At 37.6% G+C, this 14,896-nt stretch overlaps 1 protein-coding gene across 1 annotated transcript in view; it reads right to left on the bottom strand.

Annotated features, from left to right (window-relative positions):
• Positions 1-9,074: 9,074 nt before the first annotated feature.
• KYNU (kynureninase) overlaps positions 9,075-14,896 on the bottom strand; it is a 60,268-nt gene continuing 54,446 nt past the window's right edge. Inside the window, exons 12-14 of the mRNA XM_080598779.1 lie at positions 14,283-14,368; positions 10,839-11,069; positions 9,075-9,399 (exon numbers count right to left, since the gene is read on the bottom strand). Coding sequence (XP_080454905.1) covers positions 9,247-9,399; positions 10,839-11,069; positions 14,283-14,368 — 470 coding nt within the window. The 3' untranslated portion in view covers positions 9,075-9,246. The remainder of the gene's footprint in view (positions 9,400-10,838; positions 11,070-14,282; positions 14,369-14,896) is intronic.

Genomic DNA, 14,896 nt, shown 5'->3' with positions numbered 1-14,896 from the left:
TTTAAGACATGAGATGTGACACAACAGTCAGCAGTCCCCACTCCTTGGTTGTGGACATGGACAGACCCACTTTTCTGCTGCAACCTCTGTGTTTGTGAAGACTTGATTAATTACAGTCCCTTTAACCTACCTCCCCACTCACGTTTCCAATTCACCTTTATTTCAAGATGCAGTTCTCTTGAGCTTTCCATTTCTTCTAAGCAAAACAGCACTGAAGGTTAGGTCTGTTTGGAAAAATATTCCCTACAAGGCTTTTTAATCCTGGCTTATTCTTCCTTTGGAGTGGGATCTCCAAAACCAACTCATGCTCATTACTCATTTCTCCACAAAGCCAAGAGCTCTCTTAGTTATCTTCAGCAGCAACTGCATGATGGAGGCACCAGCCCTTCTTCACTCATGCACAATCTTGCATATCTAAAAGAGGACCTTAACACAAAAAAAATTTCAGCGTTATAGCTCTGCAGTGTATGTCATTATGATATACTGAATGCAAAGCAGCTGTTCTGAACAGATTTGGCATATAACAGGGGTAATGTAATTTTACACAAATCATTATGTTCGTTATATTAAATTAAATAGATTAAAATTAGTCAGCAATGTTTCTTAAGATCATCTTACCCATAGATTGCTTTATCCTTATATTTTAAGGTGTTATTTTTCTCCTCAACATTCTGTGCAGTAAGCACATAAATGCCCAGATGATTAGAAGTATAAGCCCCTAAAATTCATGGCCGTTGAGCCTCTTCCAATATAAATAACTGAATAAAAGGTACTTAAGGGAAATAGAAAATTACTTTTTTTTTTTTTTTTTTTTTCCTGATCTTTTGAAGAGTGAGTGATTTTTTTTCCATCTTACAGGAACAGATTCTGGACTAATTTTTCCAGCTTGAGGCTTTAAAGTCTAAAACTCAAACATCTTGTCCTCAGAGACAATGTCATCCAAGTTCAAAGGATGTATAGCCCTGAAAAACTGATGTCTTATTTCAGAGCTAACGTCCTTGCTTTCATTGAAAGTTTGATTTCATCAGATTAAATTACTCCTTATATACTCCATAAATGGGAAAAAAATAGAAGACAACACTGAAACTTGTGATTCTCTGAGAAAGAGCACACATACATACACACATATAGATGTATGTATATAACATAGGCATAACTGGCACATTTTTCAGTCATTTTCTAATATTTTTCCATGGTAGATGTTATTGTAGAGTACATTTTTTTTCAGATGTTTTTGAAGAGCCTCTGAATTGCAAACAGTAGTCTTGCAAAGCATTGGTCTTAATGAACATCATTATAATTAAGAGCATGCTTTTCATAACTAAATATAAAAAGATTTATTTTTTTTCAAGTAAGTCTGGGTCTGATTACTGATGGAGGAACTTCAAGATCTGTTTTGCTAGGCATTTCAATATTCATTCAGAAAAATGTCAAGATAACAGACTTTAGCATGTAATTTTGGTGATTCATACTTTTTTTCTGGTATTTTATCACTTCAGTTTTAATATCCAGTTAAAGCAAGAAACTTTGAATAAAATAAGAATACTAATGAAAATGAAGCAGTCATATGATACTTCCATACTTCTATAGAATTTAAGATCTTCTAAAAATTTGCGTTATCCTTCATCCATATCTGATACAAAGTAATAGCCTTTGATTTATTAGTTAAATTTGAGAAGTTGAGAGCCATTTCTTTCCAAAATTTAGTGTGCTTGTCACTACTGCTTTGGTCCAGAAGGAATTTACCCTGTCTAACTCAAGTTCCTTCAACAACAGATGAAATTTAGATGACATAAATAGGTTTGTAAAGTCATTAAATTAATTTGCCACTGAACTACGTTCAAACTAGGAGTCATAAGTAATGATAGTGAATGGGATTTTCAGATCAATCAGAGTCAAGTACCAGTGCTTTCTGTATGCCCTTATATGTGGCACATACCATCATCTTAATAAGCCACTTCTGCACAACTGTATGTTGAGCAGGATAAGAAGTAAGAAAGCAGAAAGTACAATCAACCATTAGCTCTGAAGTCTCAAACTGCTCTTTAACACATCTCCACAATACCTAGAGCTGAAACTCCCAAAAACAGGATGGTGAAGTGTAGAAATCAAGTTGTGAACTGAGGTTTTCCACTGTGTGGAAAGGAAGCGAGGTGCCCAGGAGGCAGGCTGCATCAGCAGCTGAGGGAATTGGTTTTCAGCTGGGTTATCTACAACTGCTGCACTGAGCAGTTACCCTAAATTTAGCAGTGAAAAATAGGTCTAAACTCTTGCTCTGATCTGATTGTTATAGTTGAACCAGAAGTTTCCACACGTGCCTCTGCCCACCCTGGTCCTACCAGACTTGTCTCATGTTTAACTAGTTGAACAGGACTCCTTTTTGTTAATAATTGGCTTGTACATCCTGGAAGGTGTCTCACAGCTCAGCAATAACACTTTTGTTCCGTTTTGTCAGTTCCTCCTGGGTTCAATGGTTCTGTCATGTTTGCCCATCTCTCCAGGCTACAGCTCATGGGTTCCCTGCCTGCCCTCACCAACCACAGCTCTACACAATTGCAGCTGTTTGATAGCATCTAATTATAAAAAAGAAAAAAAAAAAAGAGAAAAAAAGGACTTACTTCCCTTAGGCTGACAAAGGTGGAACATAGAGGGCCCTCTTCCTGGGCTAATGCTCCCACCAGTGGTCTCTTCTCAGTAAGAGGTGGCTCCACCACACACTTCTCTACTAGAATAGCTGTCATCACTCCAGTAGCCGCTGAATTTTTTTCCTGACAGGATGCACTGGCCATGTTTTCTCAATATTTGCTTTCACTGGGATGCTCTGGAGACATATATACTGCCTTGGTCCTGGATCATGAAAGGCTGATCCTTCAATTTCATCCCATTCTAACAGATAAAACCTCTTTCCAAGCCGATGTACTGAAGAACTTTTAGGATTGCCTCTTATAAAAAAGCGTATGTTATCAATCATTACATTTACCTTTCATCCATCTGAAACTCAAAGTCAAGAAACAAAGAAGCTTATTGGCACATTTTTACCCTGCAGGAAAAAAAAAAAAAATCGGAAAAGGCATTAAGAGTTGTGTTTTTAAAATTATACAACCTAATATGAATGGTATCTATAGTAGAGGCTGGAATACCACTGCTGTTGATGTAATCGTACCTGACAAATCAGCTTATAGAGTCCTCCCATACCTTAAGCTGGAGTTTTCCTTTCTCTTTCTCTACACAAAACCGAAGTGCCCTGCTCTCATAGCTTCTACATCTTATAGCTGCCACATCAAAGTCATTTTTCCAGTCTCAGTGATATAAAAACTCAGCTGTGAAATTTGGGAAAAATAACCAATTTAGATGCAGCTGAGACAACTCAGAGGTAGCTGAATATGGACTTCCACGCACACCCTATTTTTCTCTAAGGAGACCTTCAACTATTTTTCTCTGTAGAAGGCAGCAGTACAGGAAAGTGTAGGAGCATCCTTGCAAATGTGCAGTCATTTCTTTTTAAGTTATCTAGATGCAAAGGATTACTCTAAAAAGATAAACATAGGCAGAATTACTGACCTCTCTTGACTACACTGGTTTAAACCAGATATTGCACACAACAGCATCTGAGCATTTTGCATAAACTTTCAGCTAAGACATTAAAACTGCTTCTACACCTTACTTGAAAAATGAGTATTTCTTAAAAAATTTTCTTTCACCTCCCAAGAGGAACTTCAAATAAAACACTCGTTAAAAAGAAACATGATGTCAGGTGTACCTCGCTACTAAAATAAGTATGTTACAGGCATGTTTCTACTGAGATTCATTAATGACGTTTTAATAGGTCCCAATTCTTAACATCCTGTGCTCAAGCATCAGTGTGAATTTTGCAGATATCTGCTGCCAGTTCTCCTTGCAAGAACCACCACCACATCATGCTTCCTCCTAGATAGTAAACCAAGGCACCAGGCAAATTTGCAGAGCAGCAAAGGTGCAAGTTGGTCTCAGGAAGCTTGATTCATACTCTGTTACCACAAAGGTACAGTAACACTTGTCCCGCTCAAGACAATCTCTTCAGGATCAGGGCACTTGCTCTGTGTTGCAATAGGGGAACCCATGAGTTAGTCTACAGCTTGCATGGATATCTACAAAATCTGTAATCTACCAGGCGGGTGGCATGCCAGAAGACATAATTCCTTTCAATCTGCAGTGGCATCTCTAGTGTGTGCTCTGTTACAAAGAAAGAGTTGGAAAAGGTTTCCTATAGATCTTTATATTTACACCTGGCACTGTGATGGTAAGAATGCTATTTGTTTTTATTTCAAATGAAAGGTTTTCAGCGCTGTGTGGCCCCATGCTTATTTCAGAAGCCTATATAAATCTTGCCCCACATGGGAGTAATTTTAAATGTATTAAGTAAAATTCAAAAAATTTCTGTGTGTCTTCCACTTTGATGTAGTCTCCTAGGAGAAATAACTATCCTTGATATAAAACTTGGTCATGTTTTAACAACTTGACCATCTCTTTAAAATCCTTCAATAAAAAGTTAAAAAAATAAAGAACTTCTGCACTTAGCTCAGTTGGTAAGAGGCCCTGCCCCCCACAAATTATAATATAGCAACTTTTTTGAGCATATACTTTAAATTCATGATTCGTTTCATAATTTTAAAGCTATTTTTTATCACTTGATTAATTGCTTAAAACTGTACACAAAGATAAAGGGAACTTTGAAATTCATACCTTGGAGTATTAACATGTACGCAGGACTGGATGTAAATGTCAGAGAGAAAAAAGATCTAATGAACTCTTTATTGGTGAAATACAGTATTGCAGCTGCCTAGAATTTTAAATGATTTGTAGCTAGCTCCATAACAAAATAACTACAGAAGTTTACTTACAGTGTGGACTCTCATTCAGCTTTTCTAATGTCTTCTTCCAGAGCGGATAGAAGCCACTTGTTTTGCTAGAACTTGTGGCCACTCATTTTGCTGAAGTTTAGTGGATCCTCTTAACAACAGCCAAGTGTCCAGATGAAGGAGGAGAAAAAGAAAGAAAGAAAAAAAGGATAAAAGAAAAAAGTGCAACTGCAGAAGTATTTTTCTGTCTAGAAAATTACACCACCATAAGTTTTCCTTTTCCCTGATGTCTTCTCTGACTTAATAATGGCTTCAGGATTTAAATCCTTTGCTGCTATTGTGACTTCAAAGCCTTAAAACGGCAATTGAATGAAGTAGTTCATCTGTCATTATTCAAATATGAACCAATTATGATGAAATAAAGATAGAATTCCATTGAGAAATACTCCAATCAATTCTCACTTATATTTAACTAGAAACATAAAATGATGCTTAGAAGAGTAAGTTTAGGTAATAAAACTTGGAATATAAAAAAGTATAAATTACTGATCTATAACTTACTCATTTCTGAATAAGCTTTCTAAATATATTTCACAAATATTGACAAAAGTTTAGGTTTATGATGCAAAACTATCTCTCAGCTAGTCATAAAGTGTGACTAGCTTTTCAGAAACATATTTTCATCGGCTCACGTGCTCAGAGGTTCAGATGGGTACCTACTGAGATTTTTAAGGGACTCTGAGCAGGTCAGCTTGCCCTTAAACAAGTCAGATCATGACATGTTGATTGGATCTGGAACTAAAAGTGTGGTTTATAAGTGAATATATGTAATAACTTACCTACCTTGGCCATGTCTTCATTATATTGCTGCCACCGCTTTGATGTCTGCAAATCCTGCAGAGCCCCTTTGGGGATTTAGCACTAGATGTCTCTTCAGCTTTATGGACACAACTGAGACCTATCCCTACCTCTTAAACTAGTGTTTCATGGGTAATTCCCACCTGTGTCCTGCTATATTTGGGAACAAAACTGTAACAACATAACATAGCTTGAAAAGTTAATTATTTCTTTCATTATTTTCCATCTTTTTTTTTTTCCGTCTAGACAACACATTTAGAGCCAAGTCAGTTTTTTTCTTTTTTCTACCTTTCTTTCTCTTTTCATTTTTGTTTAATCTATCATCTTCTGCTTGCTAATACTGTGCCGATAAAATGAAAGCAGAGTGGATTCTGCAGTAGTCAGAGTAAGGACTCCCAATATTTTACATCTTTACTTCTTCAAATGGTCCCATCTCATTCTCTATCATGAAACAAACCTCAAATAAAAATAAATAAATAAATAAATAACTGCCATACCTTTTCTTCACTCAAAGTATATTGTTCTTTTGGAAAACAAAACCATAATTTTCTACTTAGGAAAGAGGACTGTCTTCTCTCTAGTCTTCCTTTGCCAAAACAGAGTAAAAGAAATGCACAAATAGATCCTATAGTATTCCTACCCCCCAACTCTCTTCCCCCCCACCTTATTTTTTTTTCAACAGTTACAATGAATTTAAGAGATCTGTACAGTATTATATTGTGCTGTGTTGAAAAAGATCACATCCACCAGGGATCTACATATTTATGTTTATTTTCATTTTGTAGACTTTTTCTCATTCTACCTACGTATCAATTTTCTGTCATCTACAGACACTCATGTGTTGCAGTTTAATTTGAAAAATGTAATTTCTTCAGACAATCCAAGAACTCAATGTTAGCACAATTAGAAAGCGGTAGTACTTAATGCTGAATTTTAAATCAGAGATGTAACTACCAGGAAACATTTAGGGTATATACAATTAATTATTTCACACATAATTATTCCTGATATTACTCTAACTGTGGTATCTTAGAGCATTTGAAAAAGCAGACTTTTTTTTTTTTTGTACTGAATCTCTTTCACTTGATATTCTCTCACTAAATAATATGTAAAATACTGACACCTAATGTTAACTTTCAGTATTATTCATTTTGCAAAACTTTACAAGAACTAACGAAAGAACGTGTAAAACTAGTGCTTATGCTGTCATTTTGTTTCATTCTCCTTACTTCATGGAAATCATTTTCTGAATTTATGTATAATGCATATAAAAGCAAGGAGTCTTATGTTTATCTTCACAGCCCATAGGTAAAAGAAAAAGTAACTCAGCAAAGTTGAAGTTTGTGAATTTTGACCGACTCGTTTTTATCAAATCCCTCAAACAAAAGACAGTTTTTTTATAAAACCTCTCTGCCTGTAACCTAAAGAGTTGATGAAGGACAAAATATTAATGATTGTTTATTAATAATCTATCTCTCAAGAACCAGACTGTATAGATTCAGGAAGTATTTTACCTACCCTACATAGTTCACTTTCCACAATCAGAGATACAAGAGTTTTTCAGTTACTGCATTTAATGCAGATGCCAAACTGCTCTGCCAGGCTGGAACCTGTAAAGTCACCATTTATCGCCCCATAACTTCCAACCAAACCTTGTCCAAACTTGATGTCTAGGTGCTATTTAGAAAGGGATTTGGAGTGCTTACTCTTCCTGGGATTGCCTCACAACCAAAGTGCAGCTGAAATCTAAATAAGGTATTTTATAATATGACTAGTGTGACATATGGATTTATATAAAGCTTGCTTAATTTTACAGTAAAGACCTAAGTGAGTGTTAGCCAGAGCTGAATAGAAGCACAAGTGCTTCAAAGGTACTGGCAGTGAAATAAACTACTTTTCACCACTGTGGACTGTCACAGTTTCACGTTCAGCGCTTTTCTCATCAACAGTTGCTTCATGGAAAATTGTCCTTTTCTATGATTGTGTCACTTAGCAGATGAAAGTAGCTGTGCTGCAGATGTACATACAAAAAATAAAACCCCTGCTACTGAAACACAGATACCTGGTCTGCAACACAATGGCACAGTCTCAGCTGAATCAAGGACAGATGACGTCGATGCAGTCAAAACCTCTTGAGTGAGCCAGAGCTTTCCCAGTGATTAAGACTCCTGTGCTACTCTTTATAACAATATTCTCATGTAAGAAGCTCTTCTAACTTTTCATAGTTGCTAAAAATACCAACTAATGCTTTATTTGCAGTCCTTTCAGCTTTCCTCTACATGCTACAACTGATGAAATAGGTATTACTGTGGCAGGTCTTTTAAAGCTACCCTTCTTTAGGGAATTTTAAAGGGCAGGCAGACACTGCAAATGTTCCCCCACTGCAGGAGCCCCAACGTGCACTGGGAGATGCTCAGAAAGTGTAAGAATTTCAAACTGCAAAAATGCCCTTGAGCCAAAACACTGGAGTAGCCCAAATTACTTCCCACAAATCATTTTTCACCCTTAAAGTGGAATAAGAAGTACTACCAACAGTAATTTTCTAAGTGTATCAAACCAATAATCATCAGAGAGAAAGGCTTACAGATAGCTGATTCTTGAAGATAAAGGTACATGATGAATAGCTAGAAACTTAGGTGCTCAGTAGCCAAGTACACCGAGGTTTTATTTATGTCTTAAAACTACTCTAGGTAAAGCATTGGTTAAATGTAAGTAGTTTTTCTTTGCTGCTCCTAGCCGTCTAGTGCAAATCTCTGTAAAACTTTGGGCCACACTAAGTTAACAGTGGGATATTTTGTTGCTGCTGAAACAATCCAGAGTTCATTTTGCCTAATCCGAAATAAGCCTTGTTAAAACCTTGGTAAGAGCTCATGCAGCACACTAGGTTACATGAATTTAAAATTGTTCTCAGCTTTCTCAAGACTATCATCTTCAAAATGACTACCTAGAAATATAAAGAGAAGATGAATTGGTTTAGGCAGCTGTATCACAGGAAAGAAGGTATCTGTAGTGTAAAGTCATTCTTCAATTATATCATGAATTAACCAAATTTGGGGGCCCTTTTAAAAAGTCAGTATGCAGCAATTTTTAAACAACTAATTGTTCAACTTTAGTTTTCTAGTAAACCATGCACTTTAAATAGGACTGAAATTAAAAATGTAAATTGGACTGTATCTTTTAACTGTTAGTGATTTGTCTATTTTCCACTTTTTATTATGCATCATTTTTATAATAAAGAAGGGATATTTTTTTTCATTCTAGTTGATAGCAATTCTTCCATGCTTCTCAAAGCTAATGGAATAAAACTACATAAAATGTTTAAGAAAAACCCCATTAAAATATACAAAGCATACTAATTCATGAAGTCAAAGTCAAAGCAGAGTGGAAATATGAGCTTTAATAAAACTACGTCTGTTGTAAATAACTATTCAAGCACAGTCATTTTTTTGCAAATTGCATGGGATATAGCTTAGTCTACTCGAAGCAAGGAATTGCTCAGCGGGATAAATGCATCTTAGTCAGAAATAGATTAAAAGATACAGCTGAGCCATCAATAAGAACCAGATAGCACAGTATTGTTTGCTGTTTGTTTTGAAGATGTAATTGCAGATCCCAGGATTTCAATAAATCTGTGCACATCATGGAAAGAATTGTAGAGAGGAACTGGGGCAACGCGAAGAGCATTTGGTTCTCGCATGTCACACTGCAAAATAGAAAGGGAACACTTAGTAAATCCAGGTCACAAATTTATTTGTTAAGCCGTATTTTTAAGTGTCATCCTTGTCTTCACAGAGTTACACCAAGGAAGAACGGTATTTATGCAGACATACGTGAAGACTTTGGGACACTGAAGAAACTACCTTGAGGAGCATTATTGTGAAGAATATAGCAAGGAGAGCGGTGTGTGGTCAATAAAAAAGGATGCAAGGCTTGGGACAGAAAGGACTCTGGTAGTGCCAGTCAGGGGCTCAGAACTGACTATCCAGCCCTGTAATTTATGCTAAGGTCTACCTTGGAACCTACAGCAACCCATGGCTGATGAGGTGTACAGGTGACAAAAACACCACTGCAAAATAGAAATGTCCCTCCCAGTAAGATAGTGTGTCTTGTTCTATGGATACAAGTAATGTCACAGGGCTTGCAGTATTTTTCTTTCTCTCCTCTGTGAATTTAAACATTTTGCTGAATAGAATAATCTCTCATATTTGAAGCACACTACTGCATTGTGAAGACAAGCCAACAGCATAAGGCCCTGTGCCCTCTTAAAAGCAGCAGTTCCTGGAATTCCCTGGCAGCACCAAAACAGCAGCATATTTCGCCTATAAGAGCTGCCCTTTGGGAACATGAGTCACCAGCAGAAATAAAACTCATATATCATTTATATGGCATTACGCTATCAGCCTCACCTTCTAAGTCACCAAATGTATAGTCTTAAATTTAGCTTTTATTGGTTTTGAGCAGTGCTGACACCAGTAACCATGCCGTTACATGGCACCACCAGTCAGTGGCCTCTTTTTCTTGAACACTAAAACACACCTTTACGGAAATGACACCGTTTTAATTCGTCCAGCCTAATGCCTTGCGAAGAGCACGTCAGGAAATTGAGTGGTGGAGGCTGAGAGCTCCTTGCTAGTGCTGGGCTGTAGGCATGTGAGCTGTGGAGCTGAGGATGGAGAAAGCCACCTGTGCTCTGCTCACTGCTGGAGGGCAAATAAGTGAGGAGCCGCCAAACGGGACTGGGACCTCACATTTCAAGTACAAATTTCTGTTTTTCTGACATGCTCATACTTTTGTTTTTCCAGTTTTTCTCCTTTATCCTTCAAAGCTATAATAGCTGCACCATCATGCAACAGGAAAGCAGCTTTACCCCTCAGTAGTGACTGCTGGATGTCACTCACACAAGTATTGGAAATTAATCCATAGAGAAAGAAAAACCTGAGGACTAACAAATAATTTATAAAATAGCACTACTTGCTTGATCATTTGCGCAGCTAAAGATCGTAGCTGCTATGTAAGCAATTTTCATCACTCCGAGTCTTTTTTGGCCTTATATGAGATTATATATGAATGAAAGGCAAATGATTATTTTAGTATGGCAGATGCTCGCAAATCAGTGAATAAGATGAAGTTTGATTTACTCACAGCTACTCCTCTCTTCTCCAGCTCTTTAAACACAGACTTGATTGGAAGGGAAAAAGATAATGTGAGTTGGCATCCTCTTTCCTCAACCCGAGGTGGTGTGATTATTTTTACAAAGGGCTTCTCTGGATTTGTTTTATCCTCACTGTAGTAATGTTTTATCAGGTATTCCAAGTAGCCAGTAAGCAGAATAGATTTTCTTCTCAATGCTTTCATTGTAGTTTGACCAAAAACCTGTAATGATTTTAAATCATTATTATGGAATGCATTGCTACAGAAAATAGAAAGAGAGCAAAGGTGACCAAGACCATTTCTGACCTTTCTAATAAATTAGATAGTTTTGGTAACTTGGGGGCCAGACTCTGTCATTCTTTTTTTTTGCTAGATAGGAGATTTCTTCAAACATACTACCTTGGAAACCAAGAGCTAATATCAGATAGATATTGTACATACACATGGCAAGATAACGGCTTTTGGACACACATGACAACATTATTACTTTCAGATAATGAAAGAGTATTGTCTGTTGTTAAGGATTTCTGTACACATCTTACATAAATGAATTTGCACATAAAAACAGTTTCCTAAGAGAGCATCCATTTGCATATCTGAAGGTGATCCATAAATTCTTTATACATACAACAGGACTGCATCAAACAAAAATCACGTACAAGTTTTTTGTGACTCAAGTGAAGCCAAAGGCCAAGACAAACATGACTAATCTACAAACTTATTTTTGAGGACACGAAATTTGTTTTTATTTTACTGTTTTACACCCTGAACAGATAGTGTTTCAGGCTCCGTCTCTGCTAGTTCACATGAAGAAAAAATTGTTTGATTCTGGTTTAACAGCTCTGTGCTTTTATACAGCTACAAGGACTGGCGAGCTCAAAAAATAAAATAGAAATAAAATTATGTCAGAACATCATGAAATGTGAAAAAGTGATTGCTTAACCATGGCAGTTGCTTTGTCAGACAAACAAGTACAAACAATGTGGCACAACAGTTTGGGAAGGGGAAAGGTCCAGGCAGCTCCTGCTCCTCTCCTGCCTGTACTCATGGAAAGGCTCAGTTACAGAGAACAATGGAAAACATGACCCTGGAAACAACTAATCCCTGCTTTCCCCAAGCCCTCCCTTTTCCCATGCAAGTAGTTGCAGGGAAAAAGTGAGAGAATATAGACATCTAAGTACCCGATCACCTCTACAAATCAGATCGCAGGATGTAGTTGCAATACAGTTTCTAAGACTATTATACCTCTGCTTACGGCAGCTGCAAAATCAGAGGTAAGGCTGAGGTCCTGCACAAAAATCCACAGTCGTGACTCTCAGAACATCACTGCTCCTGACTGAAGGAGTCACACTTGGAACATTACTGATATACTCACAGATAATTACTTCATACACACCTCAAAGAGTGTACAGAGAGGTAACTAGGAAGTTCCACTCCAAATACCACAAAGTTTGGTTCCCAGCAGCAACTGGAATTTTTTTTTTTTTTTAGAATATCCCATTATTACTCTACAATGTTATCACAACTACTAAAGGTGGCACAAAACCAAAAGCCCCTACATTTTCTTTATCTATTCTGAGCTAACAAAATATGGCTGCTGTAAGACGGGCTTTGCAGCCACAGAAACAAATGTGACAGGGACTAGAGCCACCAGCAGTCATTACTTGCACAGGTCAGCAAAAATGCAGAGATGCTTCCCTCACCTCGCAGGCTGGCAGAGTGCACACATGACCATTTAGCTTGTTACTGGAGGTAAAATGGAGACCTGTCTCCTATTCCTCTGGGCTTTGCAGCAGTATGAGGGATGGAGCTCCTTAGGCTGCATACAAAAATCTGTTTGCTCAGGCTTTGCGCAAGGAATATTTGGCCTCCTGGGTGAAATTTTGGAAAAAGATCTTTTAAATGGGGCTGTAGAGCGCTCCCCTTTTTTCCATAAAAGGGAGCAGCTACTGCCATAACAGTCACTTTAAGCATTATTGAGGAATAACATGCATTAACACTTGCAGTTTTCATTGTTTCCATTGGAAACACTGCCTTCTGTTTAATGTGTCCCAGTGAAGGTGGCATGCAATTTCACTAGCCATCTCTTGCCAGACATGAAAACTATTTTGTTTCCCACTGTATTAGAGCAATTAGCACTGGGAAATCCTGGCTGTGCCAAAAGGTAATGCAGGCATGGAAAGGGGAGGCGATGGAAACTGCTCAGCCCTCATTGTTTGAGGCTCCCTGCAGTGGGGCTAAATGACATCAACCCGCACAAACTGGAGCACTGACAATCTGGGTCATAGCAGAATAGCTTTCAGCTTATCTCGAAGGTCACATAAAGTTTAAAAATATATTGGATGTTTAAGGACTAACAAAATAAATTGTCAGGCAGAACAAGACGCATTGCTGTGCCCTTTGCAGTCCTTCAGCATTGCATGTAAGCTAGTGAGAGCACAACTGGCAATTTTCTGACTTTGTTTGCTTAAGATACTGCTTTTCAGTAAATAAAGAAGAGGGACGTACAGTGTACAGACATTGCTCTTTGTACCAGCATCAGCTTTGCTGTTACGCTAACATTAATGGAATGCTGGCAGAAATAAATTCCTCTCATTATGCTGCTGCAAAACCACGCTAACCAAGGCTGGCTTGACAAGCAGCTTAGGAAAAAAATTACTACAGGGAGGTCTGTGTACAACCATCCTTTTCATCTCCAAATACCAGAAGTCCAGCATTTCAGGTGTGAACCACCCATAAGAGAAACTCTATGCCTGGATACATGTGAGGCTCTGTGCCTGTGGCCACCAGAAAAATAACGAAGAGATGAAAGGCAAAAGTCCAGATCCACAGCACATTCATGAATTGTCCATTTATGGAAGCATTAACAGACAGTTTTTGTCTTTTCTGTTTGTGATGGAAGAGACTACAGTGGATGACATTCACAGAGCCATCAGTTCTGTTGGACTCCAGGACACCCAATAGCCCCATCTGTTTTTTCATAAAAGAGCTCGTCTGTTTGGCACAGGGAAATACAAGTAGAAGCAACTCTCCATGCAGCCTTCCAGAGTTACACGATTCTTTCCTAGGAAAATTTCTATTGGTGTCCTTCACACAAGTTGCAGAGAGGCAAGCTCTGAATGTCTGTATTGGAAAAGCTGCCCTTTGCATTGAGCCCCTAAAAGCCCAATGCTGAGCCCTGTCCAAAAGCTGAAGATGCAAATTTCATGGATCCTAAATCTGACAGCAAAATTTGTGAGAACAGTAAAAGAATTAGTATGATTTTACAAGTCTTGGTATCTCAGTTTTGTTGTTGTTGTTTTTATCAACCTTGGCTTTTTAGCTTTTCTGGACTTTATTTATTTATTTTTAAGGAACTCAGCAATAAAATCCATAACATTTTTTTTTAACATTTTATACTCTTAAATTCAGGCTCAAAATAAAGCAATTACTTACCTCTAAACTAGCTTGCAGAGCACAGACCAGTAAAATTGGAGGATTTGATAACCGAAATCCATTAATTCCTTCGCTTAGTTGTAATTCTGGAAAACGAATAACTTACATTAGTGTTTTTGATTTCTTCCTTTTAATGGATCAGACCTTATCTTGAAGTCCATCCTCACGCAATAAAATATTTCACTAACGTGGTCTGTAGGAATCGCTCATTAAAAGGAAATAGTAATCCATTCACAACTAATACTTTTAACTTCGAGAGAAGCCCAATTTTATCCAGCGAAAGACCTCATTAGTGGCTTCATGGGAACTAGAGAACTGCAATTAATTTGTTTAAATGGTGTGTGTTAAAACCACCTTTACACTTGAATTTCTTTTACCACTGGCATAAACCAGAGAAATTCCAAGTCAGCAGAGGCATGCTCATGAGAAGCCACGGTGCATGATCAGTGAATCACGTTCCTTGACTTTATTAAACTGACGAGACACGTGGGAGACTGCATATGCAGCTAAGTGTAGCTTCAGGCCACGTATAGAAGTTGCATAGACTTTGGGCTGTGAAATTTCACAAAATCCATTTAATAAAGCCATAAAGCTTCGCTGTAAGTTCTGTGTCA

This window comes from Anser brachyrhynchus (assembly GCF_964034855.1).
Source record: "Anser brachyrhynchus genome assembly, chromosome: 7".
Lineage (NCBI taxonomy): Eukaryota > Metazoa > Chordata > Aves > Anseriformes > Anatidae > Anser > Anser brachyrhynchus.
The sequence above is the reverse complement of the archived record's forward strand: the minus strand, read 5'-3'. Positions and strand labels throughout refer to the sequence as shown.